Genomic DNA, 21,904 nt, shown 5'->3' on the forward strand with positions numbered 1-21,904 from the left:
ATCCTATGGCGATGAGACAAACCAAGACGAGCCCTTCGGGGATTTGCTTTATTACAGTGCTGAATTTTAAAACAGCGTCTCACCAGTCTCTCCCAGTTCTTTGCCTTTCTGTGCAGAATAATTGAATAAGTCAATGAGAACGGGAGATGGGACTAGTTGTTTAACCTTGAAGACATCACTTAAAGAATTCCCTCTCCTTCTCAGCGCCAAATCAGGCCTGGTAAAGTATGTATAGTCCAGTGCCACTTTTCATCTTATTAGTGCCTTTGCTGAGATGGTGCTCTGTCTCTGAATGATAATGCTGGAGATAGCTAAGAGAGAGAGAGAGAGAAACAGAGGGCTATGACAGTGAGTGGGCTGTAAGCCTATATATTACAGGGCCCTGGCAGACAAACCTGTGAAATATGCCTTACTCACCTTACTTTTCTAAAGCAAATTTCCCCATAAAAACCCAATAAAGATTCTCAGCAAGGGGCTTCACTTTAAGGGCACTTCATACAGTCACTTGACGAGAAGGGAGCAAGAAGTTATCTTGCATTAGATGGAAAGATGTGCTCCATTTTATTCTCAGTGGACCTTTCATTGTCTGGATATATGCTGGGCACCAACACCAATGAGAAAAATTTCAGTGTAATTTGGGAGCTGTCCGATACCTTGTCCGATATGGTCACCATGTCCTGCAAGTTAAAGTCTGAGACTTTAAAATGGTATGACAAAGACACATTGTACAAGATGGTTGAAACAAAACACACTCCAAAATTAAGTAGTAAATTAAAAGCTGACCAGCCCCAGGCTTTTCTTTTAAACTGCTAGTTGCCTTGTTGAACCTATTTTTAGCGAAGCTGTAACACTAATCAATATCGCTAATGGATCATCTGAAACTCAACCCAGGCTTAAATAAGTGGTATTTTACCAACATGTTTTCTATTCACCTTCTTTTTATTGGGGTGAAATCATAAATGTCAATGATTATTTCGAAACCTGGACACATAAAAGTAACTTGATTTAGAGACAGATTTAGATTGTGCTATATAAATTATTTAAATTGTATTTTGAGCTAATCACAGACTTTGGAGGATTGTGACAAAAAAACAGAAGAAGATGCTACGCAAATCTTACGACAGGAAACTTCTCAGTCTTCTATATACCTGTATATATATAAATACCTCATATAGGTTACAGGGCATACTGGGGCTAAAAAGCTTTACTCTGAGACAAACCCCTGAAATTGGGAGTAAAATGTTCACTGACTTTTTACAAACTTCAGCCACATGAGAACAATTTCTAAACATAAGCTTCTTTATGCATAAAAGACCCACAGTCTATCCATTTACAGCTTAGGGATTGGACTCATATAGCAGCAGCAGCAGCATCAGGAGGAAATGGGCAGGAAGAAAATGCACTGCACAAAGTCTTTAAGAAGAAAGCAGGAGAACATAAGACAAGTCTGATGAGACTCCTCTGCCCTTGACATATTTAAGAAAGATACGTTATTCAATCCCCCCCGTTCATTTACATTAGGAAGATCAAGGTGCTATATCACTTCACTCACTCATACACATTGCACAGGTAGCTTTATGGTAACTTAACTTTAAATTGGACACCATGCCACGTTTGGCTACTGTCCACTTCAAAGCCATTGTGGATCTGCTATTGAGTAGGTGCAGAGACGTATAAAACCTTCACATCTACTGCTGGAACACTCTGCATGTTCAGTAAAGAAAACAGGAAAAAGGAAGTTTCAGCTACTGTGCTACTGTATCCAGTTTACATCACACACACACATTCACAGTAAGACATACACAAACACAGTGGTTGGTCACTTCATCTCTCCATCTTCAGTACTGGGCTTCTCTCCTCTGCTACTCCCTTCTCATATAAACATAGCTAAGCCACTGAACTCTCCCAAGTCCTTTTTCATCATATTCTAGCACTGTCAGGGCTGCAAAGGGCACCGGCATCTGAGAGAAGCTTTCCATTGAGGCCTTTGGAATGGATTCACTCCAAACGGCCTTTTCATTCTGCAGCTGCGATGGATTAGCGCTGTCATGGGTCCAGATGAGGGTTGCCTTCCTGATCTAAACGCCACGCTGCAGAAAATAAAGCCACGCCACCAAGATAAAGAAGGCAGGAAAAATAAAATTAAGGGACAGAAATCGTGCCAGTGGCTACCCAATGGCCAACGATAGAGCACTTCAGTATTTCATCACACAGTCATGCATGGACACACAAACATGGACAGCGGCCTGGGAGCAACCGCCCACAGGTTTTACGTAGCCATGTGTGAAATGGCAAGAGCCACACAACAGCACTCTCTGAATTAACCATTGGAGGGAGAAACAGAGGAGGGGCCACGGCTGAGCGAGCACATCATATTCTCTTAATTCTCACTCATGGGGATAGTAAGCGCTGAGGACAGGATAACAGTGATAAGAAGCATGTATGGTAAGATCACACCACTACGTCGCATTTCTTCTTGTTCGTGAATGCAGCTTCTTAATGAGAGTTTGAATAAACCGCTGGACGGCGATTGCTACCACATCCGAGCTGCACACGAGCGAGAGAGGACGTGGAGTTTTACAGCCCCCCTGCAACCGAAAAGCCATCATTCCACTTTTTTACTTCATGCAGATTTTATTGAACTGCATTCAATGTGAATCAGTGAACAAAAAGAAATATATATATAGCTAGGTTTTGCTCCACAGGCGCTACAAGATTTTTTTTTTTTTTGTTTCAGTGTCATTGGCAGTTTATTCCAACACATCAACAGACACTGCACTGACATCGCTGAGGTCCCCGATCTACTGCTGCAATCACAGTTGTGGTAATTGTCTCCAAATTAACCCAGTCTCTAGAGGTGTTAGTCTGCATTATGTCTTTCATTACATAAGATGTATTTAATATTAACCACAGAGGCATATTCATGGAATGGCATGTCTTATTTGCATCTCTGCAAAGGAATATGCTAATATCTTTTTTTTTTTCTTCCTCCTCTCCTTTAGCCTGTATGCTAGAGTGCCCATACACTAGTTTCACAAGGTTATGATGCTTCAGTGGCCTGGCGACTGTGAACTGTCACAAGCAATCAGTTATGATGGAGCCCTTGTTTCTGCACAGATATGCAGCTTTGGCAGGGCTCTGCTAGCGACTGCCTCTTTTGAAATAGGCCAGAAACGTGCGGATCAATCTGCTCAGTCGGCAGACGGGGAGCTGGAAGCTGGAAGCCCTGTCGCACTGTGATCCAATATTTACTAGTGGGGAGAGTACATCGTGACACTCCCTGTTGGTGTTTTGTATTCATCATAACACCACCCTGAGGTCCTCTTCATTTTTGACTGTCTTTTGCACAGAAATTACACTTTTTCACACACATGCCCAGTAAAACAAAGCAACAAAACAGCTGATAAAGCAGTCCGAGAGGACCAACAAGATTAGAGAGCACATACTGTAGATGCCAATTAATGCTTTTGTCTTGGTTCTAGAGAAATAATAAAAGACTCAAGTGTTTTTTTTTTTTTTTCTCTCATAAGCTGTATGACCTTGGGTAGGACAATGCAGTCAGTAGCTCTTATTCAAGAAGACTTTAGACTTCCCTGTTTTTCTTTTGGACCCAGTGGAGCCAGAACTGTGCAGCAACTTTCAGTGGCATGATGCGGATGTGCTATTCCAGCTCAAGTAGGGGATTACTGATTCAGTGATTATAGGTATTGTAGGGGAGTCTAGTGAATGGCCAATAGCTAGCTGAGTGTGACTGCAACGGCTGCGGGAACATAGTGGTAATGGGCTTTGTGGGAGACATAAATATATATAAAGAGGGGGAGAGATAGAAATGAGAAGGACAGAGAGGAAGAAGAGAAGTAAAATAAATGCTGACTGCAATGAGATCTTTAGAAGCGACAAGCTTTGAACATTCTCTTCCTTTCTTCTCCTTCATCTTAACAAATGCCATTCCTGCCTTTTCAGAACTGGTGCATAAGAGTAAATGAAATTTTTGAAATGAAAAATAATCTAAACAGCATGCCCCACTCTTTTTGAAAGGGTTTTTGCTCATTGAGAAACAAAATGGAAAGCAGCCATCACATGGAGCTGGGCTCCTGGCAGACACGTCCAAGATGCACCTAAGATGGATAGTTCACAATAGCAGCTTGCCCTCTGTTTATTTCACTCCAAATGCGCCACATGTACAAGCTTTTTGTTCTTATCACAAACTGTTTTTCCTTGCACAGAGCACAGCAGTGAATGTGTTTAATGCACCAGTAAGATTTTGTGAGCCTCCACCTGTGTTGTCCCTCATGTTTATCGCTGTTTTTCTTTTTTTATATGGTCAGCCAGCTTCTCTTGTTCATCACAACGCAGCACTGATATCATCTTCACTAAGGGAACGCAGACTTGGCCTGTCACTGTTGACTTATGGTTCTGAAACCACCTTATTATTTGAAAAGTGGTTAACAGATGTGCAGTGCGTAGATGGGGTTCTCATGTTGCAACATATCTGCTGACAAAAAAGGGGGCTTGATCTATGCCTTTGCATTCATGGCTTTGCCATAAAGCTCACATATGGGTTAGTATACTACAAATTATTCTTAAATCTAAGTTTAAATTTAAGTTCATGGTTAATGGTAACATCAGGGTTTCTATTGTTTAACTGTGGCATAAATTGTTTTATAGATGTGGGACTTTTATTGTCAACAAAAGTGTTAAAGCTCTATGAGTAGTCCCATATGTCCCCTGAAACGTTTAAAGCAGCCAAAATTCTATTATATACATTATATAAAAAGCATCAGTCATCATGTTAACACATAATAACTATATACAGTCATTCAGTGTTGCTGTCTGTCTGAAATAAGAGTGGGATGTGAGGTGATTATATCTTCAGGTTGCCATGACAGTCCATCTATAACCATTTCACCTTAATCCCTTTTCTTGCTCAGAATTCATCACATTTAGACAAGAAAATTGATAAAGGAAATTAATAGGAAATTTAAAGAGCCCCAGCATCCCCGCAGTACGTCTGAACAAACATCAAAAGATTGATATCTATCAAGGATAGAGAAAGTACCAGTGTGTATTTATGATATGATATACTAATCTGCCAAATCCAAACTCTGTCCCCACACTTTTTTATACTCCCCAGTGTTTGCGAAAGATATATGGAGATCCGAAGCCACTGCTGCAACAAGGGAGGAAAGCTGTTGTTTTATCAAACAACATCTGCCAGTTTCATTGATTCCAAGACAAATAAGACTCCGACAGCAACACTTCTCCTCAGGTTGGGTTTAAGAGGATCTTTTGATAATCTAATTAAAAATTCATTGTGTTGAATCTGCCTTGGAGTGTCTTCTATGTTTTCCATTCTGAATCTCATTACAGCTTTAGCTATGTGCCTGGCTTAAAAAAAGAAAGAAATAAAAATACAGCGGAGGACATCTCATGGCCAGAAAATTAGGTCAAAATAATGTTCCCTTTGGAGATTTGGCCTTTTTCCAGCCTTATATGAGTTTGCAGTGCGTGGTTTTAAAATTATATTTTGCATGTGTCCTCACTGTGTACATGTAGACCTTAAATGGATTGTACCTAAGGTATTCACTTTGATTAAACATTTGTCTTTCTGCTTATCTACTTATAAGACTGATTGCTTTGAATACATGGATCTATCAACCTACCTCTTTTACAGTATGTGGCCATAACAAAAAGTTAACAGTGACACTAATCATACCAGATTCTTATAAACATAGTCAATAAATATATAGAATTATATATCATTATTGGTATATGATCTGTACTAAATTTCAGCAAGCAAGTTGGTAATGTTGGAACAATTACTGCAGAGCCTGTCGTAACATTTTTAAACTGTGAGGGGGAAAAAGTCCGATTATAACACGACAAAAACTTATTACCCTTTCTCTGCTTCATCACTTGCTGTCTGAACTGTCGTCCTACTCTCCTCTCAGAGGCCTTGCGATTCCCACGGCATATAACCTCATCCAGAGGCATTACTGTACTGTGTCACTCATCTGACTGAGACCCACATCCAGCCACCTCAGCGGGGCCCCTGAGACCGCCTGGCGTGCTGGCCTCAAAATCACAGCATTACGTTACTGTACTATGGCTCATGTTTCTCTCGGAGGATTTTGCTCTGTCATTGTGCTTATGAAATAAACCTGATACATGTTTTTTTTTCTTTTTTTTTTTCCCCCTCGCACATAAATCCTACCCTGCATTTATTTCAAAAATGAAACTGCGTTAGCACAAAAAGACACAGGCTGGGATAGCAATATTTTTGCCATGACCTTTTCTTTAGATGAACAATGAAGACTGTCTTGGGAGCTTTAGTGCAAAACAGTGGGATTTACTCAGTAACAAATGTGAAGAGTCTGTCTATTTGTCTGCATGTGCCTACAATGTGTGTGTGTGTGTGTGGCTTTGTGCATATGTGCACACACATGCATGCATATGTACATGTCTGCATGTCCATAAACAAATCTCCATCTGTGCCTTCAACACAGCTGGACTGTGATGGCATGTCCCGGTACAACCCCCATAGCCTGGAGAATTCTATGTCTCTCTCTCTCTCACACACACACACACACACATACAAAGATAAGCAACCTCTAAAATATTCTTTAATCAAATTCTTCTTTATCCTTCCTGTATTTTCTAGCTGGAGTCTCCATCTCTACAGCCACCCCTACTCAGTTCTCCCTCTCTTGCCCAGCTTCTCCTGCTACGTTTCCCTAGTCACACCTTTCAAGCTGAGTTACAGCTTGCAAGGACGAGAAATGTGCCACTACTACAATCACCTAAGGAGCCTCTCTCAACCATAGCATGTCTCTGTCAGGCCATGTGCTGCAAAAACATGTCTCTGTCTGACTTTGTTTACCATACGTTCACCTTCCACCAACACCAAAAAACAGCCCTAAAAGCTAGACACGACAACACCAGCACAGAATCAGTAAGGGCCCCTTCGTCTATGCTTCACAGCATATGCTGTTTGCCACATGTGCTCAGTCACAGTGTAGACCACCAGTGAATAGAGGCTGTCGGTGTTTTCTGGACAACGTGTGCAGAGCTAGCACTCTGGGTGGGCGTAAAAGGTCAGTGAAGTAGACGCTTGTTGTGTCGGGACAAAAATTAGACTGTGAATGTTGACAATCATCCTCATCAGTGACGTTACTACTGTATCTCGGATTCACATAAAAACAAGCATCTTCTCAAGTTTCCTAAATTAAATGCTACCATCTAAATTTTTCACCATGCACACTCTCATCCCGATACTGTACCCACAACGACATGGCTCACATATTATCACCGTAGATCATCCTTCATTACATGCAGTGAAACAAAGTCCGACTGCAGCATACAAATGATGTAGGCTAATTCACTTTCCTGCACATTACTACAGTTTGCCACTGAAGCTGTGTTAAAGGAATAGTTTGCCATTTTAATACAGGTCTTCACATTACTGCCAAGAGGAAAAAGAGTTATGAGACAAGATTGATAACACCCTCATGTTTATAAATATATAGCTAGAGCCTTACATACAGTAACTAGCGGTTTGCTACTTGTTCCAGTCCTCCCATTACTGCTTCCAGTGGCATATTTACCCCACAGACAAGACAGTGATATAGTGGCATCCATCTTCTCAACTCTCATAAACAGGGTAATAAAGGCTCAAAGGACTGAACTACCCCTTTAACTTCATCTATTCTCCATTCATAAGAAGACCTATGGCATCTCCCACTGCTCGTCTCTCGTCCTCCTTTCTTTTTGGTTCTTGTATGCACAAATTCAACCACAAATATTTTTGTTTTTGTTTCCTGCACTCTTTTCCACACTGTTGGAGCAAGGCAATTTTGTCTACAGTAGCTAACAGCAACCGGAGAAGGTGGCTGAACGGTGAAGCCAAAGAAGCGTCTGATACTGCCAGGGTTTAAGGACCTGGAGGATTCAATAAAAGAGGGGTAGACATGTGTAAAAAGTCTGGCAGAGGGGACACAGACCATTAGCTTAATGACAGAATGAGGAATGGGGAATAGGGAGATGAGATTCAAAAGTCAAGCATTGCAAAATTTGCCTTTAACAGGAATCAAGGCGAGTAATCTAATAAATAGCATGGCAAGAAGAGCCAGGCGGGGGCTTGATGCTATTTTTTTTTGCCTCAGGTAGAGAAAAAAAAGAAGCAGAAGAAGAAGAAGAAGCAGAAGCCGCAGAAAAGGAAGAAGAAGAAGGAAGGAGGGAAAAGGTTGACGGTGTCATTAAGTTGGCTAGCTGTGACCATCGGGAACATTAATGCTGTCTGCTCTGCTTTTTTCAAACGGGTACCCTTAGCTTTGAACTACTCCTGTATCCTCTGTGTGAGCATACAGTACCTAGACCCCTGGCTTCCACAGCTATTATGGACCTTGCACTGGTAATTACACATTTCAAAATTTCTGATGTCACTTCAAAGCAACAGCAGCCTCGCCACCAAAGCACAGACCATCCCCCTGCAATACAAAGCTGAGTCTTAAGGACGACTGAAGCCACATATTGTTTTGCTGCTGGTCACTAATTCAATTAATAGCACAAGGCTTTAAACTGACTTGAAAGAAACTGTTCTGACACAAGACTGCGCCTTCATTATACCTAAGGATTTGCCTATTTTAGCTGTAAAAAGCAGAACAAACTCCAGCAAGTCGAATTTTAATTACTTTTAAATGATGCACGGCAAATAAGGGGAAGAAATCTAACTGATGAGTCGGAGCAGAGGGCTTTGGCACCGTCTGTCCCAGAGTAAAGAAAGAATACACAGAACAGTAGAAGAACATCAGCTGCAAGGAGCGAGAGCCCGAACCAAACATAAATAAATAAAAAAAGCTGTCAATTCAACAACTCAGTGAGGCCTAGGGTAGCCAGATCTCATCTTTATCAAAGCACTAAAGTTTGCCTTAAAATAGATTTACTCCCCAAACCCGCATAAATGCCACTTTTGTAAAATCTTATTTCAGATTGTCCGATCATAAGGATGTGTGTGCTATTGCTGACAAAGATCTGACTCATCCACATGGGGCTATTGATGACAAAGGCAATTTAAATGTCCACTAAATAAATTTGACAGCTTGCAGAACAAACAACAACGCTGACAAATGTACAATTCCGAACACAGGAGGTCTTCAATCACTGCAGGCAAAGCCTCAAAGGCCTGAAAGTCAGCAGATAAGTGATATTTAATAACCGTCATCTCTGTTTTGTTCACTGCGTTGGTAGAGACAATCCGAGATGCTCGTGGACTGTTGTGAGCTCAGCATGAGCTGTTTGCGAGCTCAGCCTGACGAGTGTCTCAGGGCACTCATTACACAAATCAGAAACTGCATCTTAGACTGTTTTAATAGCAGTCTTTGCTCAACGTTAATTCATTATTTTACAACTAAATAAAGGAAAATAGAGGACTTTTAGAGTGTGAGGTATTAAATTGCTTTCTCTGAAGTGCAGCAGACGAAAAACCCCCCAAGTTGAGCAGATTATTAAAATGCACAGAGATGCTCTCACCAAACATTATAAAGACGTCGGACAATTGCCTGTGTATATCTGATCCTTCCATTTTAAGCCTCATTAAAGGTTAATAGTTTTCTTGTATCTAAAGTTGAGGTTGAAGGCTGTCCTGAGACACTGCTCTTGATGGAGATGCTAAGGCATGGCAGCAAGAAACAAGAAACGGGGCCATGGCTCCCACAGGAGCCCCTTTCCTCTCACTAAAGCTCTGTCTGCCCCTGAATTTAATTAGATTCTGATATCAAGCATTTTCTCCTGTGTTTCCTTTCCTCTTCAACATGCATGAAATTGCAGAGCACTATCTATTATTTATTCCCTCTTATTTGTTTATTGTTTCTTATGGATGCCTTCGTTAGGGCACTTGCAGCTCTGCTGCCTGTGATATGACACTGTTTCATCTCCCTCGCTGCTCAGACCCACCTCTTCTGCAGGTCTGAGCCCAACTCATTTGCTGCTGTTTGTTGGGGAGCTATGGATTTTTTCCCCCTTTCACCCAATGACAGCACGGTGAGGTGCTATGAGGGCTGGGTGCTAATGAGCTGACTCTGCAATGCTGGGTGAGATGCTCTGTAACACAGGGGGAGTCAGAGGACGGAGCAGGCGGAGACGTTCGGGCACACGTAGAGTCAGAGGGGCTATTATGACCATGCCACACAGGGGTTAGATGAACTGAACCACCCCGGTCACACACGGCTATGTGTCTCGGGAGCCGGCCATTCAGCAAAGCTGAAGCCATCATTTAAAATGACATCACAATAAAGCACTCTCCACTCCTTCTTTGCCTTTTGTCTACACGGTTTCTGCTGATTTCATGTTACTGCAGCCACAGGGGCTATAGAGAATGGAAGTTCGTTCTTGGCTCAGCCACAAATCAAAGTGGCTCAGTGCATCATCGGATGAACGTCCCGGCATGTGGGGGGAAAAAATAACAAGACTCTATATGATATTAAGTTATATGTTTTCATCTTGAACTCCGACACCATTTATGTAATGAAATTTAAATGTCTTGTTCCATATCACATGATAGAAACTCTGAGTCTTGAGGTTTGTGGAACTGGCTGCATTTTCTTGTCAAGGCCAGCATGCGTAATGTAAAGCATGTGGCCAAAAGAGCAAATGGCTTTTTATTTTTAAAGATTTTGTAAAGGTGTAATCAATTTCTATATGTTTTTCCAAAACACCAGAACACTGAGGAGGAAATATGGGTACTGCAGCACACTGTGTTACTGTCTGTTTGAATGCCCCTGTCATTCCCATTGAGACTGAATGGAGCAGAATAAAGTGAGATGACCTGTGTGCCCTGTATGGAGCTGTAGCTTCATGAGATCCACAGTTTGACATAAATAAGTCTGCATGGACAGAAGTGGTGCGAATGTGGACGCGAGTGAAGGAGAAGCCCACTTACACGCATGGGTCACTGAAAAGCTGTTGGACGACTCCAGGTTGTCGACGTTGTAGTTGAGGTGAAAAGGCTTTTCAGTGGTGTTTTGGTTGGTGTTGTACAGTTGGACAGCGAACCTGAACGCGCTGTGCTCCTGCACCGTGGAACGCATGAATAGTCCCCCTAGAAAAAGATGAAAACCAAGATCAGACACTCGCATCTAGACTGATTCATTCAAATCTGAACTCCAGTTTATTCATGAACAGAAAACTACGCTGCCCAGTCATGGAAACTGAGGTTAATCCTTATTTTGCACAATAACTATCTCACATCTCCGACCACTGCGCGTCTATAACTCTTCACATCGAGCTCACCGCCTCCCGTCCTCCTAATTATACACTCCACTTATTTTCAGGCAATGATTACGATGACACACTCAGCTCTAGCTGGAGCTGGAGCTGGAGCTTTCATCTAGTTTTCAAGAATCAGCGGCTTTAATCTTGCAGCATATGCAAAATCAAGTTAGTCTCTATCATTGCGCAGAGCTCCGCGCTCCGTGCACATCTCGCCGTTATAAAATTGCTCTATTTGCTTTTGATGCGTCCTAACAAACCACAGTTTGGACGGTTTGACAAAGAAAAACACTTACCAATATTGATTTGATTTGGAAATCCTGCGGATGATCTGTCAAAGAGCCACAGAAGAAACAAAACCACGCGCTGTGCCATTTTCGCCGACCTATCTGTTCAACTCCTCAAAAGGGTCTGTCTAAGCAAATTCATATGTTCTGGATGGAAGCCGGGCACGATGGAAATCCAGTGGATAGATGATGGTCGCTCGCAGTGCACCAATTAGGTTCATTGAGGTGCAGCCCAGCTGCAGAGCATTTTTTGCAACTAAGAGAGAGAGAGAGAGCGAGAAAGAGAGAGAGAGAGGGCGAGGGAGAGGAAAGGGGAGGAGGGGTGGGCCGGTGTGTGTGTGTGTGGGTGTGGAGGGAGAAGGAGCAGATCTGAACTCCGATTGGACCAGTGGCGGCGCGGGCCACTGTTGGTCAAACTTGATCTGACGTTAAATTAAAAAGCCTCGACCCGACACATTAGGACAGCTCGGGATAAACGCTGCACTTGTCAAAACGAGCCTGCTGTTGGTCCAATCAGCCGAAACGCTGCAATCTCAGGTGGCCAATGACTCCGAGAGCCGGACCACTTCCAGCTGCTGCGCATCGGGAGGATCAGTGGAGAGTCTGCGTTTCCACCGTGTGCACTGCGCACTGGAGGAAGTAAAAATACCCACATGTAAAAGTAATCCACTACTTTACTTAGGCCAAGTTGGTGTCGACCTAATTAGCAGACAAACATACTTAAAGCAGGCTGTCAAAATTAAAGATATGTCTCATAAAACTCTATTTAGAAGCTATTTCAGTGTGAGTTTAACAGCAAAACAATGACTCTGCTTTTACGAAGTCATGTTGGAAAAGTAATAATAAGTGTAGTTTACTAGGTGAATGTAGTCTAGTGGACTAGTTACAGTAGACTGTTTGAGTAAATGCACTTCTCCACAGCACAGTTATGAGTGAAAACATGTCTAAAATGTTCCTTCTTGTTAAATCTTCTTCATTAATACAGAAACACTGAGAAAACATCATTTTTAATTTAATTCAGTTTGTTTATAAAGCTTCAACCGAATCACAACAAAAGTCGTCTCTAGACACTTGAACATTAGAAGTTTTAAGATCCGCATGCGAAACATATACAAGTGCATTAAAAGCTATGGGAAAAACCCATTGTTAACATTAGAAAGCGGTACAGCAATAATGAGTAAAATATCTGTATCCCTGGACACATACGTAGACACACACAGGTAAAGAGGAGGGTGGAGAGAAATAAAGACACGGAGCCAAGAGAACTGTCTGTGGTCCTGAAAATGATCATAACAATCTGAAAGTGAATGAAGAAACCATTTGGCTCACTGTATTTTCTATTTACTTTGCTGGAAATGGAAACCATATAAAAAACACATTTAGCCTTCTTCGGAGGTTTGATGATCATAATAAACAGAATTTTATCTCTCAGTAAAATCTGCACCTCATTTTATTTACTTTAAGTTTGACTCCGTCTCTAATGAAACATCTATCATTCCTGGGATTCTGCCTAAGAAAGAACAATTAGGGGATTACTGGACCATTTATCACCCTACGCAAAGCGCTTTGAAAATTGAGTTTTTAATTGCATTGCAAATAGCTAAGGCACCAGCTATTGATACCGCTGTGCAACGAGTTGCCCTCGACATCGAACAGACTTTGTGACATGTTTTAAATGTTTCAGCACTGGAAATGGAACATTTTGAAACCTTCTCAGAGACCGGATGATGGCCGGTGATTAAGCTGCGATGCAGCTGATCAAGCTTTATCCCACGATGGAGCAATATTAGAATAACACATTTCTGACAATGTGTCAATCAAGTGACAGTTGAGTATGAGACAGTCATCAGGAGGGGACATTTTCCTTCCCACTGAGGTTGGAGTTGATGTTCATTCCCACACCTTACTGACATCAGATTGATCCTCTGTGTGTCAAAGTCGTAGGATGGCGGTCGTGTGACCTTAATGGTCAAAGTTAGAATGACTAACACACACATCTGCTCACTTATATGGTCTGTGATGTCCTCAAACTCACATTATTTCATACCTGAATGTGAGATGTGGATGTTTGTTTTAGAAGAAACAAGAGCCAAACAGCTAAAAAGCTGAATACAAACGAGCCCTTGTATTGGTCCTTTGCAGAGAATGCCAGTTCTCACTGTGAAGCGAGTTAATCATGCATCATTTCACGCACACACAAAAAAAGCACCATTTGATACAAAGAGAGGCCAAATAGTCGAGATAAGGCCTTAATATAATTGATATTAAATGGTGACGACTGTGCTGAATTGTTTGTAATTAGGTCATCACGGCCACGCTGTGTTGTACTCTGGGCTCAATCCTCTGTAGGAATTCAATTTTATCGGTGTAAAAAATCCCAGATACGATCTATATGAAAACAAATAATTGTTTGATATGCCTTTTTTTTTTTTTGTTGGAGTGTTACTTGTGCAGGCAAAATGAAAAAGACTGAAAAATAGATGAAAAGATGTTGCCTTTTATCTCATGATGATGATGAGTCACAGGCTACAGCTCAGAGCAGTGCAAGCCTCACCAGCAAGAATTATTCATTTGCTCCCTGCCTGCTCATCCTAACACAACAGGATGAATTCCTCATTGTTGCTGGCCATGTTGTGTCCTGAACCAGACATTGTAGTTTAAAGATGACATTTTAAAGCTTTGGTGGCTAACTATAACACTGAAGGCATTTTGACATTAACATGTTCTATAGGTTTGTATCATCTGTAATAAGTAATGTAATGCACCACCATGTGCCCATGGCCCATTTTAATCAAAAAATAAGCATGCACACTGCACCAGCTGATAAATACTGTACATCTACTTTGTAAAGACCTGATTTTAATATCAGTGGTGGCGCAGAGTTAAAACACTCATCTCCTACTGTTGTGTTCAGGTTTAATCCACAATGTTTGCAGCTGTATGAAACCCAATTGGCAGCTGCACTGGTGGTTGGTCAGAGCATCTGTGCCGAGTTAGGTTAATATCTGCAGGAGATTCTTTGAACCGCTGCATGTGCTACACCCTCCCAGTGAAGGTCCTCGCCGCCAGGAGCAAAAAAAGCAGCTGCTGACTCCGTGCTTATTGGAGGAAGCACACGGCTGTCTACGCCCTCTCCCCAGGTGAACAGTGGGTGTCGGAGCATTTGGGCTGTGTGGAACAAGGACTTGGCCTTTACAAATGAGAAGCGCATTACAGGAAGAAACCTAAAGCAAAAATATCACATCAGCCAAAAAACACCATCACAGCCAAATCTATTTTAGCCGACCGAAAGGTTTGTTTGTTTTTTTTGTAATAAAGCAGTTCTGTCTATTATGTCACACAGTAATTCTTCTGTCATAAAGACTGAACATGCAACGTAAATGCAACTGATTGGTCCATCCTGCTAATGTCACTGCTCAGTCCCATGTGTCATCAGCAGCTCAACATCAAGCAACTTACAGATGCCGAACCAGGTGTTTAAATCAGTCTTAACATTGGCTGCATATTACCTCAGAGCTTTAATCTAATGAGTTGCAATGCCGGCGATTGATTGATGATGATTCCAGTTTAGCAGGACTCATTCTCTACTAAACACGAAATAGCTTTTCATGTCAAAGACTTTAATACATACCAGTTTAAAAATTCAGTATTTTTCTGTGTAACGTCTGGTCACGTCACATTTCATTTATTTTACTCACATATGACTTGACTCACTTCTCAACTGCCTTTGTGCTATTGCTTAGTGCACTGCCTCACATCCGTCTTACCGTGCTGAGGAACTAAACTCAGCAATCATAGAAATGGGTTTCTCTGATGAAAGACACATAATGAGAGGGGGGTGAATTAGTATTGTAGGAAGGATGCAGTTAAACAAGCATTATGCAGCTCAAATTCAATGATATTTGGAGAGCTATTCCAAGAGCCCATCAGTCTTGGCCAGATGTTGGAGACTGATAAGAGACTCTGCTCTCAAGGAGCTCTTTTTTATTCTGTCAGTGCCTCGTCCCATGAAAGAGACTGTGGGAAGGCGATGGCCTAAGGAGAAGGAGAGGCCATTGTGGTAGAGTGTCGCAGAAATCTAAAGAAAACAACAAATCGAGCCAAAAAACATTCTGTGCAAGAACTGCACAATGTGGAAATCCCATTTGGTTAACAAAGCATTAAAAAAAAACAGTCCAGTGGGATAAAACTTGGTGTACTATATGTCAAGTGGCAGCACATTCTGATGGAAAAGATGCTTGGTGAGAGTCCCCACAAGGAAAATGAAAACGCATCATGTGGCAGAGGATAAATGACATGACACAGTTCATGGGAGGAGGAAAAGGTGTCTACCCCAATTTCACTATTTGAATGCTGCTGCATGCTGTGTCAAAAACACATCATGTGCTTTGGTTCCCCAGCAAACAGTCTTTGGCCTGAGTGTGACAGAGGCAGTGTTATCAGCTGCACAGGCTGACACACTTCACTCTCTTGCCTCGGGCTTTACGCAGGCAGAACCATGCGACCGCAGCAGCCAGTGCAGCGTGGCAGGGAGACATCTTCACCATATGAGGATTGAGCTACATGGAAGATGCCTGTCTGCTCGCAGAAGGGCTCCCACCACTTTGTACGCAAATATGTTACTTACTGGACAAACATATACAAAGATAATGAATGAATCAATGTTAATCATGCTAATGTATGAGTGCATGCAATATGCTTTTGTAATCTGACGTTTATGCCATATGTGGTCTGGAGCTATAATAACTACACAATTAGTAGGTCAGCAAAACAGTGAGGAACACCAAAGTGATTAAACACAGTAGTCCATAGCGATGGTCATAAATATGCCATACAATTACAATATGTGTTACAAAATGATAATTTGAGCTACTCAACTCCCTCAATTTTATATTTTTATTTCGGACTTTTTCTTCTTTATAAATGAAGCTGCACTGAAGAAAGCGAGAGCCTTAGTTTGCATGTGTCACAGTGCACTGAATTTTTTGGGGGCACGATAAGTCTTGACATTCTATAGATTAATGGATTAATATAAAATAATCAATTGACAGAACAATAACAAATGTAGCGTTTGCACCCCCCAATGGCAAGTATTGGCTGAATGCCAATAATAGACAATATACTGCCATCATTATATCTCAGGTTGTTTTTTTTTTCTCTGCTTAATATCCTCAGTACACAATAAAGTTTAATAAATAAATAAATCAATCAAACCACCAACCTACACACTGTGGCTCTAACTCAGGTTTCAGTGACTCAGTCATTTCAGACCTCCGCGAGGGAGTGACAGACATTTAATAGTGAATGGTAGCGAGAATGAAGAAACAATCCCTCCGCAGCAGGTATGGTAACAACAACAGCAGCTTGGGGTTTTTTTTTTCCCCTTCCCCCATGGCCTCTGTTGCTACGTCCTAGTAATAGAAGATGGGTGTTGTTCACTGCCTGCGCACCTAATTGAGAGGAAAACAAACTGGTGGCTACAGATAATGAGAAAGATGAGCCAAAATACCATTAACAGTCCGTGATCCTTTTTAAAATGACGGGCGTCCACCGTGTCCACGTTACCAGGAACTGTGTGTGATTGATATTCCAGCTCTTGTAACATTAAATAGTCTTTAATTTGACATATTCTAAAGTATAATAACTATTTTCTGTGAGTAAATCCCACAGTTTAAGGTGATTTACGCTGTTAACATGAGGTTTGTGTAGGCTGAATGGCAAACATCATGAGCAGCACTAAACGCGACATGTTCAGAAATTGTGGCAAATAATGATAACCACAGGCTTTAGAGAAACAAGGAAAATGTTTATCTTTATAAAACAGATGTGGAGGTTTTCAAATGCATTTAGCACATGATATTAACATAATAGTAATCCCTTGTGCTTTGATTCCCAACGCACAGGAAGGCATGAAAGACGTACGGTATTCACAGTCAAGAATTGAATAGCACTCTAAGCCAGGAGCACATGATAAATGATAAACATACTGAAGATAGTCTGTTCCATACGTCTTAATAATGCACTCAACATCTGTGCAGTTACAATGAGACATTCAGTAGCTGGGAGGATAAATATTGCATGTCATTAATGTATCGAGGAATCAAGAGGTCAGGAGCCAATTTGTGCTTTTTTTTTTTCCTCTGCATGTATGTGGCTTAGCGTCCATGGTGCTATGTTTCTGTCCTTGTCTGCGTGTGTTCCAGTGCTGTTTGTCAGGAGGGAGGCTCCTGCTGTTTGTTGGTCCCTCACAGGCTGTAATGCTTCAGTTATCCCATTGTTAGCCGGTTCTACTGTACCTGCAATTAAATTTCCAAAGTCAGAGGAGCTTAACTAATTACTCCCAGCAAATGCCCCATCTTTCCAATGCAAATAACACCACAATACGCTCTAATAGTGCAGGAAGCCACAACATGGCTTGGTGAATCTTGTGCTGTCAATCAATATGAAATTGGATTTGCAACATAATGTTATGTCAGCTTTTTCTGCACATTCATTTGACAGATAAAATTGTAATCAAGCTAATGCAACGCTCTCAACAGAATAGTTTAGCAGTACAAGTTGAAATGAAGGCACTTTTTTCCTTTTTGCCCGACTGAACAGAGCCCAACAAGTCTCAACTGCAACATTTCTTATGAATGATACTGACGAGTACTTGACAAGGCCAAGACCGGGCGGCTTGTCTGCACACGAATGAGAATGAAGCCTTTTTCAAATACAAATTGCTCCAGAAACATCACCTTGGAATACAAAGTCTAATGTAAATTTTTTCAGTTTTGATGCGTTTTTGCACATTCTCATGCAGTGGGCTGTCACAGGCAAGCAGCGGGTGGCAGTGAAGCGCAGAGAGGCTTCAGTGATTGTTCAGTTGGGCAGACAACTATGGCTATAATTATATTAGAATATCTGCAAGGCTACTGTCAGCCCATAAATATTACCTGTGGAATACAAGGCCTTCAAAACCATTTCTGCACACTTGCGTAACTCTGTAAAATACCTCTGTAAATGAAACATCTTAGAAAGGTTTCTATCAGTGGTGATGTGAGATGAGATAAAATAAAAATAAGAAACAACCAAGACAAATGCAGAAAACACTGGTAAAATAGATTTAAAGTTCTCACTGTGAAGATCAGTAATGGTCACTGAGCTGAGCGATAAAGCTAATCATGAGGGTTCTACTGGAAAAACACGAAACCAACTTCACAGACAGCATTTTAAAGAGCAAATAAACGTCAGTACCAACACGCAGCATGCAGTAGGTTCATGCAGTATTCCCACGAATGGCGTAAGGGCTGCCTCGCTGCACGAGTTGTGTGAATTATATATCATGTCAGGCTGCAGATGCACAGAAGTGCATTATTTACTGATGCCAGCAGAGGAGCTGCAGATGCTGCTCTACTGTACGTCCTGAACATGTGTGAGCAGTCTACACACAACAGCTGGAGCAGTTGTTGTATATTATAAGCACTTTAGTCACTGCAAGTGTTCCTAAAGACAAAGAATACTGTTTGCTGTTTCACATATAACCACAGAGCTGGAATGCTAAGTACACATGCTGTGGTGTGTGTACTATGTGTGTATGTGTGCTTTTAATGATCTACTTGCATTATTGGGCTGTTGTTGGTCCTTGAAACGCAACTTAAAATCAAAATCTAAACACTGGTCTGGCTACAACAGGAGTTTTGGAAATTAAAGTTCTGTTTTATTTCTAACATCCTGTGCTTGTGACATGTCTTTGACATCCTGCAGTTTATCATATTTTTCACGTCACTTTTCCTGAACACCATATTCCGCTTAAAGTCATTAAATTTTCATTTTTTTTTTTCTCTTTTCTTCTTGAGGTACAGTGCACTAGATGTGCCATCTGTGGGACCTAATTCGCTCTGACAGAAGCCTTTATTGCTCAGCCATAGTTACTGTACTTGCACTCTACATGCATGTTCTTGCAAAATAATCCTTATTCCCTTACATTTATGTTGACCGGCGGTGGAGCCGAGGGAACGCTGGCAATAAAACAGCCCATTTATTTGACATGAAGGCTGATGATTACTAAAGACAGCTATAGTGGTGACAACAAAGGCAGAGGAAATCCAGAAAAGATAGGAGCTGGATTGATCTGCCTCAGAGCAAATAAATGGCCCTGTCACCGTGGGGAATATATGATACTTTATCCTCTACGGCTCATCTCTCATCTCTAAACACAGAGTTTTGTTCAATGTTATGTAGAAACAAAGCACTTAATATGACAAATTTCTTAAGTTCTTAAAAAAGCCTGGACAGGTGGTTGTTATGCAAGCTCACTGACAGGTCGGTCGACTTCTCTAGGAGTTTTGCCTTAAAAGGGTTACATATTTGAACTATAACAAATTGCTCTATGGGGCCAGATTCATCACTGTCAGACTTCCTTTTTGCCACACACCTATAGGTCACGATGATCCTTCTTAAACAGGAATTTTCTGAGAATATGGCGCACTTATTTTAAAAAATCTCTTCACCTGACATTTCAAAAGGTTAACCTCACTGGAAAGGGCAAGCTAATTAAATAATTTCTTCTCAAAGAGAAAAATACCAGCTAATCACTGTGGAGACGTCGCGCACAAATATTAGATCATCATTTAGAAGCACTTCAGAAGAAGCAGTGGCAGCATGTCAGGTTGAAGATACAGGAGCGGAGGGAAGAAATAGTGCAATGTGGCAAAATGTGTGTTTATTTTTACAATTTCATTTTCCATGAATCTGGTTTATTTATATGATTCTCAAGAACAGAACTGACAGACGGCAAACAAGGGACCAACAACACAAAAATAGCAACTACCAACAATATGACCATGACCCAGCACAATTCACTGTGTATCTAAGACGCTGTGTGTGTGTATAGTCTAACAGAATTCCTTGTGTGGGGATGCGGTGCTTGGGTAACAGTACAATATGTCCACCGTGTACAGTACGAGTAGCAGCCATGTAACAACATGTACACGGTCAGCTGTTAATGAATGTGATCGCCTGTGCAAAGAAACTGTTCTGGCATCTGGCGGTTTTGGCAAACAGAGCTCTTGCGGTGCCTGCCAGAGGGGAGAAGCTGGAAGAGGTTGTGTGCAGAGTGTGAGGTATCTCTGGTAATTTTCCTTTTCTTGTTTTCATGTCACTGAGGTGTATACGTCCTGGAGGAGGGGCAGAGGTGCACCAAAGTATTTTTCTGCAGTTCTCTGCACTGTCCACCACTGTCCTGGTCTTGTCCTGTTTGGTGACTGCTCCATCACTTGTTTTATAATCTGTTTATTGACACGTATAATACATACCTACACATACACAATAATATTTTATACATAAAATTTCTCAGCACAGCACAAAAAATAGTGTTTTTAACCAACTAACGGAGGTGACAGTAGCTTAAATATCCAGGTACCTACAGTACAACTGATGCAATCTGCCAGCAACGGTTGCCATTTTTGCCAATAAAATCTAGCCAAGATGAAACCGGTCTAAAATCAAGCTTTCACAAATGACAAATGACTAAGAACTGATAAACCTGGCTTCATTATTGAGTGCCAAATGTTTCACAAACACTTGACAACATGCAACATTGATTTGGCTCTCATTAAAGCCAGACAGGTTTTATAAAAACCTGTGTTTGACTTAATGATCCTGTATCATTCCTACAGCTCCAGAACATCTACATAATTCCTCAACAGTATGAGTTTACAATCACAAGTGTCAAGGTCTAGAGGGGTGTTCAGCCGATTGCTCAGATATTAGACATTAGTTCCTGACAAGGTAGAAATCTACAAACCAGTCTCCATAAATTATGCACTGAGGTGAAATCCCATAGAAATGAAGTGATGTAAAAAAAAGATGGACACAAGAACTAAATACAGACAATATTCTGAATCACATTCAGCTGAGTGGATTGAGTCCGACCAGGCACCTTTGTGTGTAGAGTTTGTATGTTCTCCCTCTAGGTATTCTGTCTTCCTCCCACAGTCCCACACATAGTTAGGTCAATTGGTGGCTCTAAATTGCCCATAGGTGTGACTGTGAATGGTTGTCTGTCTCTATATGTCAGCCCTGTAATAGACTGGAGACCTGTCCGGGTTGCACCCTGCCTCGCGCCTGATGACAGCTGGGATTGGCTCAGGCACCTCCGCCACCCTTAAGAGGAAAAGCAGTTGAGATTAGAGATGGATGGAAGGAATAACCGGTAGCTCTGCTGATGCTGGGTCACAGGATATCGATAGAAAGTCATTTCTGTTCTGTCTTTTTTAGCTGCTTGTTTTGCTTACCTCAACTTAAACTACATCCACAGCAGAGACGTGACCATTCTGGCTCGGTTATTACTACATTTCTATATTACTATT

At 41.5% G+C, this 21,904-nt stretch overlaps 1 protein-coding gene across 4 annotated transcripts in view; it reads right to left on the reverse strand.

Moving 5' to 3' along the window:
• gria3b (glutamate receptor, ionotropic, AMPA 3b) overlaps window positions 1-11,763 on the reverse strand; it is a 73,673-nt gene extending 61,910 nt beyond the window's left edge. For all 4 annotated transcript variants that reach the window (XR_003298696.1, XM_026357809.1, XM_026357808.1 and 1 more), the window contains exons 1-2: window positions 11,562-11,763; window positions 10,937-11,095 (exon numbers count right to left, since the gene is read on the reverse strand). Coding sequence is in view for 3 of the 4 variants with exons in the window: in XM_026357809.1 (XP_026213594.1) it covers window positions 10,937-11,095; window positions 11,562-11,640 (238 nt within the window). In the remaining variant the exon portion in view is untranslated. The remainder of the gene's footprint in view (window positions 1-10,936; window positions 11,096-11,561) is intronic.
• Window positions 11,764-21,904: the final 10,141 nt, after the last annotated feature.

The sequence above is a fragment of the Anabas testudineus genome, chromosome 10 (assembly GCF_900324465.2).
Source record: "Anabas testudineus chromosome 10, fAnaTes1.2, whole genome shotgun sequence".
Taxonomy (NCBI): Eukaryota; Metazoa; Chordata; class Actinopteri; order Anabantiformes; family Anabantidae; genus Anabas; species Anabas testudineus.